Source organism: Botryllus schlosseri, chromosome 9 (genome assembly GCF_051294905.1).
Source record: "Botryllus schlosseri isolate E-star chromosome 9, Bs_hap1, whole genome shotgun sequence".
In the NCBI taxonomy this organism is placed as follows: Eukaryota; Metazoa; Chordata; class Ascidiacea; order Stolidobranchia; family Styelidae; genus Botryllus; species Botryllus schlosseri.
The window spans coordinates 25,204,428-25,228,120 of record NC_137244.1 but is presented as its reverse complement, the minus strand read 5'-3'; the positions used below and the strand labels follow the sequence as shown (position 1 = coordinate 25,228,120).

Below are 23,693 nucleotides of genomic sequence, written 5' to 3'. Positions count from 1 at the left end.
GCCGGTTCGCTGATCTCATGAATTTTGTGAGACAGTGCTATGGAACCAATGTGAACCAGCTGAATGCGACCGTTTATCTACCACTATAGTTTGTAACGACATTATTGCATTATGTTTTAAGAATTCCACTTGCTGCCAAATGACAGTTAGCACTGAAAGCAGATTCTAAATGGATGTAAATGAAGACACTGTTATTGCAAATCCAGAAAGTGATCAAACTATTCAAACATGTGGTCGATCTCGAAATGAAAGGGCATTCACAGAGAATCCTTCATCTAACAAGGAGTCACAATATGCAAATAAAAAACCTGATGCCGAGACTCGAAGCAATGAAGGTGCTTTGAAGTCAATACTCCTTAACGGCTTTTTTGCGGATATAATGTTGAGCTACACATTTGGCAACAGAGAAAAAGATGAATCCTTTGAAAGTGAGAGAACGGAGTATGTTTTCATACTTTATATAGAGATCAACGGAGTCATAGAGATCAACGGAGTCACAGTAAGTTTTCGAGGATTTTTGTATAAGCCTCACTATAAGATCGATAAGGATTGGTTCAATTTGAGAGAGTCATGGAAAAATGTGTACAAAAGAAAATTGAAATTGCTGCATGTTGTGGAATGCTTCTCCGAACACGATTTAATCGACGACCCTCTGGAGGAATTGAAAGAGTTTTCAAGAAAAACACCAGGAAATAAACAATTGAGATCCCGAAACGATCATACAAAACAGGAAAAGTCTGGTTTGCCAGAAGGATGCAATAGCTCGTCTCACAATTCTGGTTGGGAAACAACTGAGCAATGCTTGTTTTTGGAAGAGCCGTCGGTAAATCTAGGAGCACCAGGACCAGGAACTTATGCAAGTATGAACCCATTATTATTTCGATTGTTTCAACTTATGATGTATAGCCTACCCAAGATTGGAAAATTAAGCAATGGCCTGATTAAGTGATTAATGTCTCTCTTGTTATACGGTAATGGATTACATGATGATAGAAGGTTCTTTAGGCACAGTATATTGTGACAAGGCTGTACGAACATTTCAGCTTATTGCACAAGATAGTCAATTTTACCAGTCTGATGTTAAAGCTGATTTCATTGTTAGCTCAACTGTACTAAGATTTACGTCAATATCGATTTATTAGTACCAAGCATGCAGAAAACTTCAGTTATTGTGTAATTTTCATAGTTCTACAGATCCGCATCATCATGGATCACGGCAGCACTCGTTAATACATACATTCTTGGTCATTCGATCATTGTTGTAGTGATTTTATAACTGGAAATGTGGTCATTCATTCTGTGATCAATGTTACTTAATGATTTCCTATGGGGACTAGGCAGGTGATATTATTAGAGATTTAATGTAGCTAGCGATCTCTAGACATGTTGGCTGTCATTTCAAATCCTAATGATAAAATATGCTGAAACGGATATTTTGTCACCATGGATATCTTAATACAAGTTACACTATATAAGTATAGGCATAATTGTTCATAGTGTTAGCAGTAGGCCTGTATAATTGTTTATAAATTTGGCAAGATTCTGTTATTAGGCCATGGCGTAGGGGTACACTGTTCTGCCTGGTATATTTTAACGAAGTGTCTCTGATGCATGTCTAAGATCAAGCAAGCAGTTAAAATTGTTTGAAGGCGATATCTCCTGTTATTGACTATGGCACTGACTGCATTTTCATTCAATTAACATAATGTTGATTATTTAATGTTTCAAAAACTTTGCTGCAACGTAGCACAGGTAAATATTTCGTCTAGACTTGAAAAATATTTCATAACCTTGCTGACCGACTATTGCCGAATAAGCTCAACATCTGTAAACATCTACAACTACTCTCATTTAAGCAGCCGGTGAGGAAAACAGTCTGGCTATTTCTGGCGCATGATGTAATGAGCGGACTATGAGTATAGGGCGTGCACTCTAGTATCGCGCGTAACGTTCCGCGCGAGTGGTTCCGGAACCACGCTTAGCTACACACATTCTACTGAACGCAAACACGAACTCTTCATTTTGAGTCAACTATACTGAATCAGTTATATATATATTTGGTATTACTGTTAATTCAGTGTATGTTAGCTTTTGGATGGTTGTCATTGCGGAGACTCAGCTACATATAAACTGCAATTATGGGATAGGTCTCGTCTATTCCTATTATGAATATTTAAACTCAATTAAAAAAGTGACTTTGATATAGAAGTTGGCGTAGTCAATATGATTGAACCAAAGAAATGACTGGTGTCAAATATTTTGAAAAATTGAAGCACTTTCGTCCTTTGCTCCGTTCACTCCTATCGCCTTGTATCTGCCTTCAGGATGCTGACACCCATCTTTTCAGCCAATCAAACCTATTTCGTTTTGGAAACAATGTAGGCATGAGGATTATTAAAGCAGAGAACACTTAATTGACAAGTTTGCTCCAAACAGATCAGCAATGTGTATTCTAGTCTTTCCAAGTCCAAATAGTCAGGTGGTCAGAATTAGTATCAAAATGTGCCTTAATAGACATTCCATATAGTCTAAGACAGGAGTCACCATCACCAACGTGGTGCCTGCGATGAGTAGCCCGCGAGCCTGTTCTAAAAATAGCTCCAATTTCAGCACTTATCATTGGGCCTTCATATACACAGACTGTTTGATTTAGCTATTCTTGTTTAAATCACACTAACATGTAACATGAAAATGACAGTACAGTACATATATATTATAAACAATAAACACTTTTGACACAGCTTTGATTTTCTACCCTCAACGCAGTTTAATACGATGTTTCTAACTTTCTGTAATCGTTGTTGCTGTCCGGAATAATGAAATCTATTGAAATTGGAGATTGAAATTGAAACACTGCAAAATGACCTCCACCTGAAAGCGCACCAGGCTGCACCAAACTTTTTGTGCCTTTGTTTGTTTGTGGGTTTGTGGTATTCATGGTGGTGCGATGTACTACTGATTGTACTGTATTTCGACATATTCCTTCCAAGGCTTTGACCATTCAATGTTTGTTTTTGAGGTATTCATGGTGTTTGTCGACTACTATAACCATTTACCCCCGGCCAATTTACTTCATTTTTATTCCGTAGCTGCCAACTTGTATCACAGCCTATTTCTAGGCTTTTATAAGACACCGCTTATACAGATGAGATAGCAAGGAGGACCTCCAGCAATTGGGTAGGAATTCTGGAGTCAACCTCGGTCGGACTCGAATCCGCAACCCATTGGTGTTGCAGCCGTGGATTATATCACTGCGCTATCCCGCCACCATTTGGTGCCTGTTTGCACGGAAAAGTACAGTGGTGTATGTGCATTAGGGTTATGACTAGAAAATAAAATTGAAAGTTTTTTTTGTCCTGTAGTCACAAACAATGAACTTTTGTGTCCTGTTTTCAAAATTAACAACAGTAAAGACTGGTTAAACAAAAACCTCCCGCACAAAAATTTTCCAGTTTTCACTGTATGAAAGGATATGCTTTTTTTGTAGATACAGACTATATAATATATATATCGACTTATTTGAATTTAACTGACACAATTCCAATTACGAAGATTTAAAATAGTATTTTGGTAAATTGTGATTGTCCAGATTGAATTAATCCGATCGTTTTCTTGATTACAGACAAAATTAAATAATTAATAAATATTAATTTCGATTTTAGATGTAGACTGTATATGTCGTATAATTTCAATTTGTCCGACACAAATCTAACTAGCTGTTCGAAAAGGCGAAAGTAGTCAACTCAACATATTTTCAGCGGTCTAGAAAACCGATTCGAGGAATATCATGAAAATTTGAAAATGCCATATCATATGTGACTCAGTATCTGATGATACTGGGCGGCGGAATGTCGTTGTGAAACTGCAAATTGCAATGACAAGCAAGGTTTTTCATAAATGAAAATACATTGGTTCTTTGGTTGCCACCATAATATTATCGATTCTTAAAGCATATGTCAGACTTCTTCAATCCAACATCCTCAACAAAGCCAACTCTCAGCTACAAATTTTGAGATGATATGGTACAATCCACCGAGCCATAATTTCAAATGAAAATTTTAGAAAACCGAGGATGGAGTGATGATTTTAAGTTTATCTATGTGCTGTGTAGAGCATGCCACTCTTTCAGATAAAATAGTAGATTACCACTAATCAAATAGCATAAACCTCCATCTCTACGCAATGCGAGATGGAGCGTACTTCCAAGTCCCCAGATGGAGAGTAACTCTTGAGATATCATGCTTATTCATCGCAAATGCGTGTCAGGAATCCTGGTATTCTAACCAGATGTCTGTAGAGGGCACATACTGAAACCCGACCTATTATCGGTTCGCCGATAATATCGGGACGATATTACACTTTGAACGAATTATCGCTATCAGCCATTGAAGCTGAAAAATTATCGGCAATTTTTGTGACTTCACAACATTGCGGTCACAAAACCATCATCTTTGACCGCTAGACTGCGAATATTGATATATGTAACATAGCTTATACTTAACAGGTGTCCAGATGTAGCTTTTCTAGCTAGATAAAAAGCGGTGTAGCGCGAAAAAACAAATTGAGTTTACTGTAGCTCGTAGCATAGATATTTTTGCGATTTTGGTGTCCAATTCTTTCTATTAACTTAGCAGGAGTGAATGTGGCGTAAAAAACGTCGAGTTATATATCCAACAACAACAGTAATTAGGGACGGTGAGAGTCTTTGTACAGAGTTTGATCCTGTGGCATTGAACACTTTGCATGGCCATGTCTACTTAGATCCTTGACCGACATGCCATTATTGCATCAGCTAACAGTTAATGACTTCACCAGTTATAATCTTAATTCAGAGACCTTTTCTGGTCGGTGATCGCTATCAATCAAAATCTAGCATCGGTTTATTTATGGTACGGCGCAATTATAACATTCATAATCGTGATATATTGAGGAAATTGCAGTTGTTGGAAATTCAGTCTGCTACGGGTAAACGGCTGGAGCAAATGTTAGTTCATCACTTCAATCAGTACCTAAGAAGTAGCTCTTGGTTGCAAAAAGATTGGAGACCCCTGGTATGAGACATCTTGAAGAAATACTTCTCAACTCATATCATATGTAGCATGAATACATGATTGTTAGAACTTAGAAGGATCTGTTTTGTAACGTTTATTTTGTCTAGAGCTCAAAAATGATGTAGTTGATGTTCATCGTTTTATAATATAAAATACTTAATTAAGATCTGGTTTCACGCGAAGAGAGCTTTCGAAATGTCGACAACGTAAGGGTACCAGCACGATTACTTGCTCGGAATGGATTTTATTGGAATGGACAATTTGCTCAATGTTACAGGTTGGTGTAGTTGTGTAGGCACAATGATATCTAGATTTATATAATGCAGTGTGACAAGACGTTTAATTTGATAAAATTGCTACACATATTTTGTACTCATTTATAGTAATGGTCACATGTACGCAACAATAATGCACAACACTAATCATTTGGTATGACTTGCTTTCCCGAGTTCGGTTCACCAAACCTGTTCTACCAGGTAAGCCTTGCATTTCCTGTAGATGTGGTAATGCGACATACCGACATTATCGCTTTTTTTGATACACATGCACTCCAGAATTATCACTGTGCGGGTTATTCTTATTCATTACTCACAAGTGCTGCTCATTGTGCAATGCATGTTGGATGCTAAATACAGCGTAATTTGTCAATTGTTTATGCAACACCAGATTCTCAGTGGCACAATTTCTGAATTTGTAGTTCAAATTCCTTTGAACCTTCTATACTCCAATATGCTTGAACCGCAGGATGGACTGATAACAACGATATCGAATTTCCAACCATGCATTAGGTATTTATTAGAAAGTGTAGATCTATTGATTTCGGATAGGCCTATGCACTTGTATTTCTCTAGCTTCCATTTCCACTTATGTGTTGACGGCGGTGTATTGAAACTTATTGGAGTCGAGACCAGTTATTAAATATTGGCATAGTAGCCTACATAATACATTAATACTAGTGTGCTAAGTGCGATGAGAAATACGACATAACTCTTATCTGTGAATTAACCTTCATCCACGGCATAGAAGAAAAGTCGAGGCTAAAACTATGTAAAGTGAGGCTTCATATGGCAATATGCACATGCAGAATATGCTTCAGGAACCAAAGTATGAATGTTTATCCAATTTGGTTGTAATGTCAAATTATCCACTGTTGCTTCATCATATGTTTTCTTGCCGTCTGTAACTATCTCTCTTTAGGCATTTCTGTGTCGAAACGTTGTTATTTGAGTTAATATCCTGACTCCAAATATCAGATTGCAATACAGAATTTAGCATGGAGCAACAGACAAATTTCAAACCTAAACATAGTGACATAGTTCCCGTCGACATGAAAGAAATACGACAAACTTGTCATAGGCAGGAGTAGCCGATCCATTGAGTACGATAAGTTGTTCCCATGACTAAGTTTAAGTCAGCCCGTCATAACGAATAAGAATTGTGAAAACCGGAAGCTCTCGTTTGTTTTTGAAATAGGCGACTAGTATTTAAAGGATTGCTGTTGGTTAGTAACAGCGAACTTCTTTAAAAAATGACGGAATGTTCCAGATACTTTCCCATTTCAAATTAGTACAGATGGCTGTATTGCGCACGAGCACAAGATCTAAATTAATCCGCCCTGGCCATCGTATTGCATAGAATCTGGACAAATTAAGACTGTTCTTTCAGCAGTAAAACCTATTGATGTGAAAGCAGTCTAATAAAGAAATCATGCGCATATCAAAGGAATTTTAGGAAAAGGTCTAAGTAGCCTACTTTGTTTTCGGGCAAGTGACAATCTCTCCATATGTGAAAGTGATTTTATTGTCCCCCATGATACAATGACGAAGAAACAAACCCGACTACATGCAACTCGAGACCAGATTACTGTCTACAGAATTGGACTTGTTTTCATTAAACAGTTGAACCTGCAATCTGACATGTAGGGATATGCCGGTAATTGCAAACTTCCCATTACCTTTTTCCGCCTAATGTTTGACGCAATGGGAGGAGACAAAACTTTAGGATGTCTCAGAAAGGCATTAAACCAATGGATCCATCTTTCTCAATGCTAATGGAATTTTAATCCGTTTGTTACACTGTATATTTTCAGTTGTGATTCAAGACATCCACTTGATGATATTTGTTCATGGCCTGAAAGCAGTATCTGGCACACCGCAACATGTCGTTTTCATACTGGGTAAGGAATTAAGCATGATAGTCCAGTCTTTCTGTGAATTTAAAACTCAAACTTCATATTGATGCAAATACTAGCTGTTTTTGTTGATTAATCAGTTAACCCTTGGCCTTACAAGATATCTCAATTTTGGGTTATTCTGTGTTCTCAGATCTGAAAATTATCAAACAAGTCTTGTCCAAGTTGCTTCAGACGCGCCCGGAAGGGTATCAGATGACATAAGAGATCCTCCTGGCCAACAAAGCATTTATATACCACCAGGTAAGCATCTTCCAATGACTGCTTCAGAAATGGTACCATGCTGTTGTTGTGACGATAAACTGCCTGTGCAGACTTGTACCAACTACCAATGTAGATAGTTGACGGTCAACTAACAAGAAGGTTTTTTGAGTAGTTATAGTTGCGGATGTTAAAAAGTGAGTAGTTCTAGTTCTAGCTGCTCATTTTAAAAATAATTTAGTTGTAGAACAACTAAAAAACGTGTGTCGTCATTTGGCGTAAATTGCAGCCTTTGCCAGCTCAGAGTCATCACTACTAACAGTGGCATAGCCAGGAGGAGGGTTTCGGGGGCCAAAACCCCCATTTCATTTCAAACTGGAAACCCTGTCCTTCTGAATGCCGATTCTATCTCCAATCTTTCTTAGCTCATTTGTAATTCAGTAGTTCGTATTATCAGTTATTAGTTAATAGTTAGTTATGTTTAATTAGTTAGTTGCGGATTGTCAAAGATTGTTAGCTCTATTTCTAGTTGCGAGTTTTAAAAATTCAGTAGTTCGTACAAGTGTGTTCCTGTCATGACCTGCTATATCAGAGGCCTGTATATTTCTATGGCCCTCGCATGGTAAATAAGAATATTACAAGAAACAAGTGCTCACCCAGTCACACCAGCTCAACTAACCGATCTGTTATGTAAACCTTCAACATCATCTTACCTCCAGCACAAATTGGGTAGTTTTGTATATGTTTATGAGACCGCTCATGAAATCGTTGTAGGAGATGTGAGAGTGGAATCCTACAGGCTGTCGACATTCAACAACTATCCAGCTCATTCTGCAATGGATAGAAAAGCCCTTGCAAAAGGAGGATTTTACTTTACTGGCTACACCGACAGAGTGAAATGTTTCGCTTGTGGCAGGACGGTGGAACGATGGGAGAGCAGCGATAACCCATTAGAATTGAAGTGGCACAAGTAAGTTATTTACAAGCAGTATTTTAGATCATTAGAGTATTTGCCCATTCTGATTTGAATATCAGATTTTCTCAGATTTGTAATGTTTTCGAGCAATAATCTGTCTGTTTTAATAGCCATCAGTGTTTAACGCTACTTTCTCAGGCATAAACGTTTTGTCCAATTTCTTAATTTTATTGGTATCCATTCCTGCAGTACGCTTGCCATTTCGATCATCGTCATTCTTTAAATATTTGCATGTGACTATACGAGTAAAAAAAGGTGGAATGTACCATAGCAACAAACTGAACTATTTGTTTTATCGAAGTTTCCTTCTCAAATCAAGACCGCCTTTTCTGTTGTGCATGTAAAAGGTAACATGTAGAGCATTACTGCTAGTGCTACCTACATGTCTCTTCTGCAAATTCAGCAAATTTAAAGGTTATGCATAAAGGCAGACAATGCAGTAAAAACACCATACCGTTGCGTACTGAATGAATTTCAGTAATTACACTGATCGCATAACACAAGAGTTAAAGGGGCACTGCGCTCTAAAAATGATGTGGTCTTAAATTGAAGGTAAAAACGAACAAAAATTTTTGGCCGCGGTCATTTCCTTCAGAACGACACCGTAATGGAGCTGCAATTTATTGAAATTTCTACAAGACCAGATGCCGCGGCTGCTTAACCCGTTACATGGCACGATATCTTCACCGTCGCACTTGCTCGACGCGATTAGGCAGTCACGCAGAGAACGAATTTTAGATAGTTGTCAGCCGATGTTATGAAGGAAATGTGTCCAAGTTTCGTTCTCTGCGTGACTGCCATATCGCGTCGAGCAAGTGCGACGATGAAGACATCGTGCCATGGAACGGGTGAAGCAGCCGCGGCAGCTGGTCTTGAAGAAATTTCATTAAATTGCAGCTCCATTACGGTGGCGTTCTGAAGGAAATGGCTGCGGCCAAAAATTTTTGTTCGTTTTTACCTTCAATTTGAGACCACATCATTTTTAGAGCGCAGTGCCCCTTTAACCTTCAGGTTAACTGTATTGTACAGTATTTCCATACCAAACAAATCAACAAATATTTAATACTGCAATACACACATATACGAAATAAAATGGTACAGTAATTCTTCAAACACAGTGCTAAGCCATCTTAGCCATGCAGCAAAGGCTGAAATGGTATTTTCACTTGATAAAAGTAGGATACATCACATGACCACAAAACAGTAAGAATTAAACCTTTCTGTTCTACTAGAAGAGACTATGAAACTCGTATAGCCTTATGAGTTCATTGTTACTGTATGACATTGTTTCACCATAATCATTCATCTTATGCTGTTTATTGAGTCATCACCTAACAGTAGGAATTGCGAACCTGTGTCCGAATTAGGCGGAGAATTCTCCAATTAACAGCAAAATTTCTGTTTCGGCTGAGTAAAACGGTTGCCCACTTGCCCGGGTTATCCGGTGTCCGAATTATGCGGATTCGAATGTAGTTTGCATCCTTTTTCGTTTGCCGTAGGGATTCGTGTCCATTTCCGAGAGGTAGAGAATGCGGGAATGTTCCGAGCGCAAGTTTGTTTGCGAGGTTTCAAGGACCTGGTTCGGGATTTAATGCAAGAAACACTGAAGTAAGTCAACGAGGATAGACAGGAGTACAGTTTGCACTGTAGCTTTGTTGATCGTTTTTGAGGTTGAAAAGACGATGGTCTAGTAGGGTGTCGGTTTGATAAGGCCCTCGTGTATTGATAGTTTGAGGCTATATCACAGTGATTTAAGACTGAATTCAAGCCTGGATCCTTGTGGCTCTCATTGACTGCGGCTCTCCCTGAATATTCCACAAAATTATGATCGAGAGTGGTTGTTTGTTTCTATGAATTCTTCCTGTCAATTTCTGTACTAAAATCAATGCTAAAATCATGGATATTAGCTATGTCTAAGCCGCTCAAGGCCGCTTCTGTAAACCGGGACGAGAATTCCAGCAGACTAATGTCAATCGTATGGATCAATACCCGTCACCTAAGGGTATGTATCGTGAGTTCAACTAGTGATAGACCCATCAACAGAACGGCTAATAATCAAGCATAATTCATAATAAGTCCAATATTACTCGGCGAATATTCCCTCGCAAACTTGTGCAATACGTTCATTTATGTATGAAGAGCTATCACTCGCGACATGTACATTATGCTGTAGTAATGATATGCATTTGCAGTCTGTTTCAATGAATAACGCTTGCAAATCTGCGTCTATAATTGCTAAAATAACAAATATAAAATCTGTAGGAGTCTATGTGCATGCTTTCGAATTAGCCAGATAATGTAATCCGGAGATATATGCTTTTAAATGTTTGTTTCAAGTGCTTGAGGTTTTTATGCGGCACCATACATATGTACTCCGACACTCAAGTAGTTAGGGGAAACCACTGCTATATAATATTGAAATGTAATTGAATTTATCTTTATTATGCATGCCATGATTGTTTATTTGATTGTGGTAAAGGTCTTGTTATTAATATATCTGGTCACTATGGTTATAGACCGATTCCAATTCTACTAAGTAATTTGAAATCTCTTAAATTCTGTGAGTGAAATTGTCATAAAAACTGTGTGAAATAGTGCCCCTGTACCTGTAATTTCAAATGTCGCCACCTCTGAATATCTGCTGAAAGCATGTGGCCTCTTGACCAATTCTGTTTTATCAAAATACTTGCCCAAGTAGTTGTTATGCATTTTATATCCTACTTCCCCTCTTGATATTAGTAATTTAGTTGGAATTTATGGCGTTACCTCTACTTGAGTAGTAACGGTGATTACTTTGACCGCATCAGGTTATTATCTATTTAGTTGCTTTCAAGTATTGGCAGTGCGATCCCGGCATAGTTTCTACGTATATGGCAGCGTCAGACCATTTCATCTGCTTCCATATAACAGGTTGAAGTGTTGGAGCAACGGGATCCAAGAACTGGTGATTTGGTTAGAGTACGGTATCCGAGGGATCTACCTGAAAGAGTCCAGCGGGGCGGTGAGTATTTTTGACTTGTAAACTATGCAGGCTTTGTGTGTAGTCTGCTTGGTAAGCAGACGTGCTCAGAATAGTCTCGTGTTCCTCTTTCAGTGATATTAGTGGGATTGTGTCATAGCAACTGATAGGGGACAATATTCGCCCAGCCGTGACTGTGACGTCTCGATAATATGCATTCAAACTCGGAGAATACAAAAACTGTGATGTTTTCCTGTCAGTGATATTAGATTGTTTTAGGAATCGTAGCATGTGTAATTTCTTTGAGCGACACCGACACGAGAATATAAGCCCTTGAAGTGGCCATCAAAGGGCTTCATACACGCATACCAAACCCATATGACAACAAACAAATGAGCTTTCCTTTGTCAATATCAATACCAGTTGGCACCGCACCTATTGTCCTATTGTATCGCGACATATAGCAAATTTAGCCCCGAAATCAATCACTGTAGCCTAGATAAGCAGTAATAAGCACTAATGAAACAAATTATTTTTCCCGTGTACTACATAGGGATTGAAGGATGGGAATCCTACGCATGAAAGCAACTTGTCACTCTCTAGCTCTTTCTGCTCCTCGTTTCTCCTTGTCCCTCATCTCTCTTGTGTCGCGTCCGCTTGACTGGGACTGACAACTGGGATGTGTTTATGGATGGTGCACTCCCGGCTTTAAGTGACAGTGTAAATACACAGAGTAACTTATTGAGCAAGAAGTACAAGTAGGCGAAACCTATTTGAGAACTCGGTTAAAGTAATAGCACTTTGTTAACGACCACTTCTGAGTGTACATTTGCACAAAAGCTGCAAGGAATGTAATATTGATCGATGTGAAATGCGTGTTATGCCATTAGATGCTGAAAATGAAAGTTTCGTGCCACGTTGCTATAAATGTTGTAACAAATATAGATAGCTGTCTGCTGGAATTTTCAACAGATTACTTTTCATATTAAGGGGTCTCTAGCACCTCAACAGCGCTATCTCGCGAAGGGCTAGCCCCATCACCATGGAATTTGCATCGCTTCTAGGTGTCTCTATGCTGTAAAGAAAATATCAGAAATCGTAGTTCTATCTCAGAGAATTTGGATTTGACAAGATGGATAGTGCTCCGACACGACAACCTGATAACCTCAAAATTGTGATGCCCCTTTCTGATCTAACGCCTGTTTTAAGAAGTAATTGGACAGTCCTACATGTTGCTAAAGTCTTGAGGATCATGCGCAACTCATCTTGGAGAAATTTTGTTTCGAAATCTCAAAATTCAGTTTTCAAAAGTTTGCTGCGAAGTTTTGTAACTCAGACCATGGTATACCTAGGCGCTAGGCCTAACGAAAATTAGCAAAATATAGATATGGATGTTGTTTTTTCAAATAACTGTGAGTCATTCTACCCAAAAAATAAATTGAAAATTTTGATACTTTTCAACTTTTATTGGTGCTAGTCCCGTTAATATGATGAAATATCGAATTACGTTAAATCAATCGTTTTGAAGGTGGCACCATCGAAATCGGACCTGGCAACACGTTCAATATTCAAGGTGGAATCATCACCCAAGGCCATGGAAATGGCGAACCAAGTATCCTGGTCAACAGAAACTCAACGGCGCAACAACCACCGAGAGAATGGAGAATGGCGAACGTGGTTTCATCCGATCACCGACGGTTCTTGAACTGTTTGTATCTCAACAGAGAGCTGGATAGGTAAATTACAACAGATATACGGATATATTTTTTGCACGATTACCAATATGCTACTTCTGACAGCCACTGTAACTTAGTGGTCACACACTTACACCTCTGCTCTCACAAACCAGCGGTTGCAAGCAAACTTGTAAAACTAGATTTATTTCAAGTTGTCATTTATAGCAAAGTGCCGGTAGTCTAATTCTACTCTAATTTATGAAGTGTTTCAAGGCAACATTCCGAAATATATACCTATATTGATGTGTCACTTTTTCTAAAGAAAATGCGATGTAGTATCTTGTCGTTTTCTCCTATTATTATGACTTGTTCCTTCTCTATTTATCATTCGTCCGGTGATATGTGAAGGATTCCACGATATCACCTGGAGACATAACACTCCTGGTCATGGATCTAGTATTTTTGAATTATCAGGCTTGTCTCTTTTGCTCGCTGGCCAACCAGACGGCCGACTGTATCGCCGGCAGATTTAGCGAAGAACGGCTTCTTCTATCTCGGAGATATGGACAGAACCCAATGCTTTTCCTGTGCCGGAGTACTCAGGAATTGGACTGTACACGACAGCGTGCCGGTATGCTGTGACTTTATGTCTCTTGAATTCTGGAAAATAGTGGATACTTTTAGTACCGTATTTGTTTTATGAGAGTCCTGTATGACATAATTACTGGGTAGCTGTCAAAACATATTCAACTGGACCATGAGTGAAGTGATTTTGAATTGCGGTATTGCAAAAAAGGTGGTTGTCATTATTAATTGTAACGATTCAAGTCTTGTAGTAAAGCATAGTGCAGACTTGTTTAAATCGTATGCGTACAGTGTTTTTTACTTTCTCTTCCTTTCTCTTCTCTTCTCTTGCTTGCTCGGCACGTAAAGAGCCTCTTCTTTCTCGTTTTTTTTTTACGCGGAGAGAACGATAGAGTTCATCCGTGAGAATTCATTCTGGGAAGGCTGACTGGTTTTCAAATATTGAATGCCGATCCTTTGTGGGTTCAATTGTGAGAGTGCGTAAATTCAAGTAGCCTTCTGTCGGCTGGTCAATTTGGCTGCTTACCCCGACCTTATCGTCCTGCCTATGCACAATACTCATACTTGTCAACGACTGTTGATTTTCCACTGCGAATACTATGCTCAGTGCAAATTGCGGCCAGAGAAGATCGATCGATTTTGTTTCCGTGTGAAAGTAGCTTGACGCACGGTAGTGACGACATGCAGATCCCCGCTCAATTCTATTCCCGCTTTTCCTTCAGGGATGACGTATTCATTCATTTTGGTCAATTTAGTGCGAGAGTGAGAATCGCAAATGCGCACCAGCCTTGAGAGATGATCCTTTCGATTGCTGGAGCTATGTACTTCTTGCCACTAAAAGTTAGTTTATCAAGTAGAATTATAGTTTCTATACTATTTCTCCATTGTTGAACCCTTGAAACCTCGATTGCTACTATCGCAGCATGCAAATCATCTAGTACAAAGCCATGCAGAACAGTGGAAATGACATTTCTTATCTTTAATGTAATCTAGAAATGGCAGTATATATTTTGTGGTCGCATAAAAGGTACATATTCGAACTCGTAGTTTTATGATGACATAATGAGAGCTATCTGAATACTCTATTCAGAAACGAATCACTAAAGTACACGATTTTGTCCAGCGCTACTCATGAGAAATGACTCAAGCTACTTAAGTTCAGAACCAATATGCATCGTAATACTAATGTATCATCACTTAATTTACAAATCTGATTATAAAAATTTGTGAATGGAAATTTTCCAGGTGGAACATCGCACCCATTTTCCCAACTGCCCATTTGTCCTGGGCACCGAGACTCGCAACTATCCAGTCCCGACGCAGCCCGAGACCCAGCAAGAGCGACGCAGGAACTTTCCCTGCCGATTTCCTTCGAATCCGCACATGAGGAGCGAAGCCACGAGATTGGACACCTTCGACAGCAGATGGCCGGTTGGCACGATGGCCGCGACGCCTGACGAAATCGCGCAAGCCGGTTTCTTTTTCCTTGGTTAGTAACCACGAATTGTGCGGTTTTATGCATTCGTAATGAATTTACGTCGGATACAGACTTGGACAACTAGATAATTCTAGTCGTCTTATTAGACTAATTAGAGTGGAATGTCAGTAATCTAATCCAATCTAATTTGGGTAATGTTTCTATGCCCTCATTTTTATTCTAATTTTTTTGAATTAATCCAGTAAATGCTACAGGAGAACTGTATGGTGCAAATCCAGCCAAGCTTGCTCTACAGATAATTGCCATTCAAGAATGAACTCTGGTTTGATGTGAACGGAAATCGATTTATGTTGCATGTCTTTATAATTCGGAATTTAAATCCATTTCCAAGTTTTTACGAATTCAATAATTCTAATTCTAATCTAATTTGGAAAAATCTATGTAGGCCTACCTATAATTCTAATTTACCGTAACCTAAAAAAGCTGAAATTTTTTTTTTTTCAATTCCGGTGTGATCCACACATCTGATAATGGATATGACAGATTAGGTCAGTACAGAGTACCATTACTCCTACTTTTTCAAAGTACTCGAGTAGATTTTGACTACTTGCACCAATTACTAAAGGTTTTAAGCAGAACTACGTTACATTTTGGAGTTTAGAAGTAGAAAGTAGCTTTGAGGTAAGTTTGGATCATTTTTATGCGTGAAACCGTAATAAAAACATGGTGAAACTGCCGTCACAGTAGCCCCCTACTTGCTGAATCTATTTTGAAAATTGCATCTGTTTGTAGCGTCTTTAATCATTTTGTGTTAGATGTGAAGATACATCTTGCAACTTCGAAGTAGCGATCAATGACTAACTACGTACATTTAGAAACTAGCTACAGCTCCTTACTGAACGGAAATTCGATACTAATTACTATTCTGAGTTTTTAAGGCTGCTCTGTTGTTACCATGGATTCATTAGTACAAGGGAGGTTGCATCATCTCTGTTTTATTTCACCAAATGGTAGCTACATTGTTATGATATTGCCTCCATTGTACCGACAACAAAGGACCCCTAAATCTGTAGTTCAGTATCCATATTTGGTTGGTTGCTATGCATGAATCTAGAGATCTCTGGGGGATTCCTGGGGAATCTTGCTTCTTTAGTTGAAAGTGTTTTAACACATGATCTGTTTTTGGACACTTGTATGTCACAGTGATAGTGCAAATATTTAAGAGTGATGCATCAACAAGTGACACCGCTTAGAATTCTAATTAAAATGTCTAAAATTTTGATCGGAATGTTGATTCTCTTTGAGACCCAACCCCCTCATATGAGTGGGTGATTGTGTTTCCGAAATGCCCACATCACGATTAGGACGTTAACCGATTTTGATTGGACCAGAAATAACGTGGAAGTCCACTAATGCAATATTCTAAATATTATTCTTAATGGTAGAAGCGATGTGAGGCTCAATTGACATTATATACTATATAATATATAGCACAATAGTAGTAGCCGTAAATCAAATCCGAAAAACATGTTTCAATTGTGAGCTCTAACACAGATATAAAATATGATTGATGATTAAACAATGCTAACCTTCTCAACTACGCGATTTGATCGGCAGGGTACGTACGCTCGTACAGTAGTGAATGCCATCTTGTCCAATACTCCGAGCTAGCACCAACATATTGAGAACGTATTGACAGGAGACTTTCGCCCATTGCGGTAAGGCAAGGAAGCTATCAAACCCTTCACTGGTGTGCCACTGTGCCAGGCGTTCGCTTAGACAATTTATATCTGTCCCCACAAGACGTGTTTCACGAAATTTTTGTTGAATAATTTTTTGATAACATCAGTATACTATAATAACACCATACATTGCATAGTACGTTCAAAATTGTCCTTGTTGATTTTGCGCTAGGTCAATAAAAAGAACCAAATCATCAAATCTTTTACATCGTTTTTATGACAAGCATGCCCTCATTTACGGGTACATCATTTGGTTTCACCCAGTATCTTGGTAGAACCTGTTGATAAAATCAAGACAATATGTACATATAAATAATGAATTTGAAAGGTGAAATGAAAGAAATGAGTAAATATGCATTTCAGCTAACAAAATAGCATAATAACTATATTATACAGTATGGGTAGTTGATGAAGAATAGCATCTATGGGCATGATCTTTGCTTGAGTATATATCTAATGAGACAAAGCTGAACACCGGATGAAAATAAGGTGCATACAGTACAGAATATAGTGATGGTCAAGTCTTCCTTCTCCTGCCAGATCACAGCTCTCAGCCAGCTCCACTTGTGAACCAACTCACAACTACAATGAAGATACACTTTTTCAGACGCACTCCAACGCGTTACCTACACCTATGTTACTTCTGAGTTACAAAACAAATAAGACTTGATTGACCCTTCCCGTTTTTTTTTTCTGTAATATTTACATGATTACAAGCAATACCTTACACTTCATTTCAATATATTCAATCTAGAACCATGTAAATAAATTAGCCAAAAGTACGTTCTTACCACAACTTCTCGAGGGAATATTCTCTCACCGCAAAACCACCTTCAGAAGATTTCCCCACACGGTTACATCTAGTTCTCCAAATGATTCCTAAATCATACAGCGAAGAGCGTCTTGATGCGATCTAAATAGTGATGCGTCACACGCGTCGAATAACCGAAAACTAGTGAGTCTATGAATCCTGGATAATGTGCAATTAAATGCAATTTTCAAGGAATCCGAGGTGTACAGAGACAATGGTCTGGGATTGAAAGGGTCAAATGCTCGAGTACGCAAGAAAAGTAAAAATTGCAAGTAACAAACTAGGTTACTTCGGACAATTCTCAGCTTAATTCGGACATAGGGTGGCAATTCTTATCGTTACGTTATGACACAATCAACAGTACTTTGTTCGTTTCATCAAAAGACGAGCGATTATGGTGAAACAAAGCTGTTTCATTCACTAACAATAGACAATGAACTCGTATAAGGTCGAGCCAGCCTTATAGTTGCTTTTACTTCGGTACAATTGCGTCCGTCTTGTATAACAGAATGGTACACAAGAGTTATCTGGCTAACTTTGCTTTCTTTCCTACTGTTTTGTGGAGTACTTTTATCGGGTGAAGATAGTCTTTCAGCCCTTGAAAAATTACTGTAGGCCACTATTACTGCCCTATATGTGTGTTTAACACTGTAGTACAGTAAATAGTATATTGCTAGTAATTCTTGAATCGTTTTGTATCAAAATACACTAGGCCTACTGTACAATCTAACTAACAACTGATTCGAACACTTTGGTTGAATTGAGCAGACTCGACTGTAGTTCATGATACTAATAAGTATAATTTTAGTGTCTTGCGTAAGATCCGATATGAAAGTTTGATACATAGTTATTAGTTGTAGAAATACCTTAAATTTTTTGCGCAGGAGAGAGAGACCGCGTCAAATGCTGGTACTGCAACGGAGGTCTCCAGCATTGGGACTACGAAGACGCTCCCTGGGTCGAGCACGCCAAATGGTTTCCAAACTGTCAGTTTTTGCTGAGCGTCAAAGGCCAGCATTTCGTCTATCGTCACCTGTCCACCGCGGCCCATCTCTCGAGACCGATTATCGCGCGGCAAGAGGGTGCCGCTGTGGATCCTGAAGGACAGGGCAATGAAACACCGGAAGATATTCCACCTGCCGGAAGCGCCCGCGGACCAACACCGCCACCTACCATTGTAGATCCAAGGGTAAGTTATATTATTCTGTATTCATTGTGGCAGCGCAAAACTTTTCTAACAAAAAATGCTCCAAGAGTACCAGAGATTCGTTGAGGTTCAGAAGTTCAATATAATGTAATTGAATAATATATTCGTATTGAACTGAACCCGAATATTTTCTGCTGACACTCGTCAGGGTTGATCGTCAGCAACTAGTAGAGAATTGGAAAGAACAATTTTGTATCAACAATCGTCACATATTTGGTGATTGTTGATATATAATGTTATATTCAATTCCCTATTAGTTGCTGACGATTTCCTCTCACCAGTGTGAGACGAAAATATACGGGTATATTTCGATACGATATTATTCAAGAGTAATATTTCGTATAATCTTCAGGAGTAATATTTTATCAAATAAAAATTGAGTTTCAATACTGTGCTTCCACCGTTGGAGCCCCAAAACTTCGTCTAGTCTTATTTCGGCAACTAACGACATTTCTTTCAAGTGGCAGTGACTAACCACAGCGGAATAGGCATGGTCCAGTAATACAAAATTATTATGGATAACACGCATCCATCATCATTTTCCTTGTGGACGCAAAAACTGTGTATATTTGAACCTGTCATTAGGCCTATTACTGTGACAACAGCATAATAAGTGGAACTCTATTACCCGACTTGACTCGAAGCTTAATGCTCAAACCCGGAATCAGATCACCCGGGTACTCGATTTTGCCTGGACTTGGTTTTTGATACTGTTACTTTCCAAGAAAGTGCGGATGAATGAGGAAATTGTAAAACTAGTAAATATTCATTAACCATTTTCATTTGAAAGGCTCTACTTAACTAAAAATTTAAGTCCCAAAATCTAAAGAAGCAAACCGAAAGTGACATGCCGGTCGCAATCAGTAAGTAAAAATCTATGCTCCTTCTGGGAAGATCGTCAAACTTGTGCATGCCCAGAATTTTTCTTTTCTCCGGCTCGTCAAAATTTTTGAATTTGCGTCCGATAGCTTTATTGCGTTACCGAAGCGGTCAAAAATATGCGGCACAAAACTGGTACCTGCGATATGATTGTGGCGATCTTTGTGTCAAACCAGAGCCTACATGGTCGTTCGAATGTTCAAACGTCATAAAGCCATAGAGTGATATATGATCCTCATATATTTTGATGAATATACACGTAATACAGTGTTCTGTATGGTAAGAGAAGTAAAATTTTCTATAATAGGAAAAACAAAAGAGAAAATCAATCCAGATTAGACTAATGCAGTTAATATATCGGAAAAAAACTCTTCGAGGTACAGAATTCCGTAGACAATTGAATAGTATATTGATATTGAAATAAACATGAATATTTTTGGCTGACACTCGTCAGGGGCAATCGTCGGCGACTGGTAGGAAATGGAAAATGTATGTCAACAATGTATCGCACAGATTGTCTGATGTGATTGGTGGATTATTTTCAGGAGGAGATGAGAAAAAAAGAGGAACAAGTGGATAAAGCGTTGAAGGAATCGGACGTCGTGAAAAACATTTTGGTGATGGGCTTTTCCGAACATTTGGTGAGGCTGGAATGTAACCGTAGGTACCGCCGCTGCGGTGATATCACCGTGTCGACATTTCTGCAGATACGTCAAGCGCTGACAGAGAAATTAGACGCCGGGGGGGTTGATTCTGAATCGATTGATATTTTTGATTCCGTCTCCGCTTTGCTGGAAGCGGTAATGGAGAAGGAAAAGGAAGAAGAACAGAATCGCTTGAACGAGGCGGCTGCAATGCCTGGCCCGTCGAGCATGGCAGTATCATCGGTGCCATCAAGTCAGTATATATTTTCTCTTGAATTATATTATATTGTAAACATTCCATAGTGGGAAAAATTGTAGTTGATGATTTGGTGGTTCACTGAGGGGGTCAAAACAGTCAGCGTTGCGGCTAAGTAGAATAGTATTAGTAGTGTTGAGCACATTGATTCGAGTACTCGAATTTGAATCGAGTATTGACTCTAATAATTCGAGTGCTCAAATTGTACACTCCGTGCCACTAGGAGTTGATTTATCAACGAAAATCATGCTTTTGAGTATATTTTCCACTGTGAAAACCAGGGTTGTAATGACTCGAATCTCGATTTTTTGGTGACTTGACTCGATTCAATTTGTGCATTGACTCGACTTGTGCTCGAGTCATCGTGCATGACTCGAGACTAGGACGGCCAAGACGGACATTTCATTTTAACTTCGAAGAATAGTAAAGTCACCACATGATTGGTATTTTGTCTATCAGTCCTGATACTTGCAAGATTGGGCCAGAAACCGTTAGGACTGAGAAAAACTACGATAGTATGAATGCGAGCCGAGTTGAAAAAAGTGGGTTGAACCGGATTGTACTCAAAACTGAACAAACCCATTGACTTGGAATCGGACTCGAGTCATAACACTATAACTTGGACTCGACTCTCTGCTTGCCGACTAGGACTCGGACTTGACTCGGTGGTGAATTGAAAATGACTCGACCTGACTCTTGTCAAAACTATAAAAGTGAGATTGACTTGTGACCCGGAACCTTTTGACTTGGTTAAAACCCTTATATGGACACCAGTAACCTATAATAGATATATCAATATTTTCAGTCTAGCAATCGAAATTATAGTTCAACGACTGCTAGCAACCGTTTTGTGCCGATATTTTTTTACCTCTAATGGCCAATACCAATATTTCTTTCAAAGGTCGGGCCCTAGTTGTTTAGGAATAGGATTAGGAAGTCTGTCAGCATGCTAGGCGATTTTTAATCAACAACACACAACAGTGTACAGCTCAGAGTCCACAAACCCCCATCCGTCGTCGCTGGGGCCTTCCCCCGGGTCAGGAAAGTACAATGTCTCCATGATGGATGAGGATGACGATCGCGACATGTACGGCGCAGAACCGATGGTTGCGGAAAGCAGTCTGAACAGCGGTATATATTCAATTCATGTATTTACATTCATGACAGACTTAGAATTATCTGGTAGTCCAGTTAGGCTGAATGCTGGTAATCTAATTCTAATATAATTCAGGATAAGGTACTATGTTGCAATTTTAATTCTCTAATTTCTGGATTTTTGAAAAATACTATGTGAATAGTGCGAAACAAGCCCAGCTTGGTGTACGTACATTTGCTATTGTCATGCTTATTGTGTGATGTTTTTTAGTCACTCATACGAAGCAAGTTGCTACAGAACCAGCCGAGTCGTCCGCATCCCTACAGGTAATGCTTTTTGTATCCATCTTATGAATAATGTGATCGAAAATTGTGTCAATTTCAATTCAACTTGACCACAGCTATCAGAAGCGGCATTCGATATGTAGCATATGCGTAATTGTGTCCAAACAGTATATTCCAAGTGCCACAGCGTTAATGAACTAGATGTCACCAAATATTAGAGTCCATAATTTCAGTATTCGAAAGAAATTTCTCTCACTACTCGACTCGAACCATTGTGCCCAGCTCTACTAATTGAATCAAATACAGAATAAAATAATGGGAAGTTTCTAATGCCACGCAAATCCGTTTCAAATCGCGAGCTATACCTGACCAGTTTATGTTCATATTCGCAGGAAGCTCTCAACAGAATCGAAGAGGAAAGAATGTGTAAAATCTGTTTTGCAAACCAGGCAGACATGGTGTTTGTGCCGTGCGGGCACATGTGTTGTTGTAGGAATTGCACGGAAGCAATACGGCATTGCCCTGTTTGCCGGGTTCGAATTGACAAGGCTATCAAGACATATTTGCAGTGACAGCACATCAAGGCAGACTCTATGTTATGTATACATGTACAAATCAGATTATGTAGTCGTCACTAGCTGGTGTTTTCTGCATGCAATACTTATGAAAGTAGTGAAACATAGACATTGGGACTAGCGCTGAAGCCTGAAGCTTATCGATGCTTGAGAAAGTGCATCATGAATCTTGATTGGAGATTTCAACGCTATATCCAGATCTTCATTGTTCATTTCATACTCATGAAAACTGTGATTGTTTCTGAATGAAAGCGTCGGAAAGGACGTTTAGTAGGTTGGCCAAATTTTTATTTCATATGTGATCAATTCTTTCTGGATGTACAGTTACATTGAATACAGTTATGCGTTGAGTCATTCGTGCTCTTCTGATAGATGATGAAATTTGTTTATTTCTTCGTTAGCTTGATGACTTATGCTCATGCTACTGAGATTCCATAATGGTTGGGAGGCGTTGAAAAATGGAACCTGGAAGTGGTCAAGGATGGCTGTTCCGCAAGCATTCCTCAGAAGTAGGATATGGTATTTGAGGATGCAGCTAATGGTACCGCCAACCATATTTTCAAATGGTTTATCGCAGACCAGTGTCGGGATCAAGTTACTGCAATCTTATTTCCAAAGTTTTAAGTCACCCAAATATTTCAAGTGTATTAAGTCTATACTTATCAAATTTTTTCAGTGTCATTTAAATGTGTGGGCGGTGAATATGCGTAATTTTATACAGGCTATGCCAGACCACGCCGAACCAGTCAAGCTTGGTGGTTAAATCACGGCATAAACGACGCGAAATAGGTAATGCGGACGTTCGAGTGGGTCGCTCAGCAGTCAAATCAGAGTGATGCCTATTCTTCAGTCAACACCACAAAAGTAACGTAAAAAGCTGGTAATTCGGGAGTCGAGCCAAAGTGTAGACTTTTTTTGAATAGTCAACACTACAAGATCTACAGTAAATATTCAGAAATCATCTGTTTTTAAGTACGGTAAACTAACTTTTATGATTTGATAAAAGTGTCCTTCTTTACCGATTCCAAAATATGGTAACCCTTTTAGGGTAATGCCTATGACTCGAGTCGAGCCGCAGCTGCTCTCGATATATTTTCTTGGAGTCGGGTAGCAAGGAGTGCG

General features: G+C 39.0%; 1 protein-coding gene across 1 annotated transcript; it reads left to right on the top strand.

Moving 5' to 3' along the window:
• The first annotated feature begins 25 nt into the window (after positions 1-25).
• On the top strand, positions 26-22,925 carry LOC145447409 (baculoviral IAP repeat-containing protein 2-like). Its single transcript, XM_080325836.1, has 16 exons — positions 26-860; positions 5,217-5,328; positions 7,141-7,227; positions 7,376-7,485; positions 8,218-8,413; positions 9,919-10,027; positions 11,330-11,420; positions 12,907-13,114; positions 13,529-13,685; positions 14,885-15,128; positions 18,515-18,819; positions 20,262-20,357; positions 20,424-20,613; positions 21,598-21,747; positions 21,983-22,038; positions 22,389-22,925. Exons 1-16 carry the CDS (start codon positions 170-172, stop codon positions 22,566-22,568), a joined length of 2,982 nt encoding a protein of 993 aa, XP_080181962.1. The 5' UTR covers positions 26-169; the 3' UTR covers positions 22,569-22,925.
• Positions 22,926-23,693: the final 768 nt, after the last annotated feature.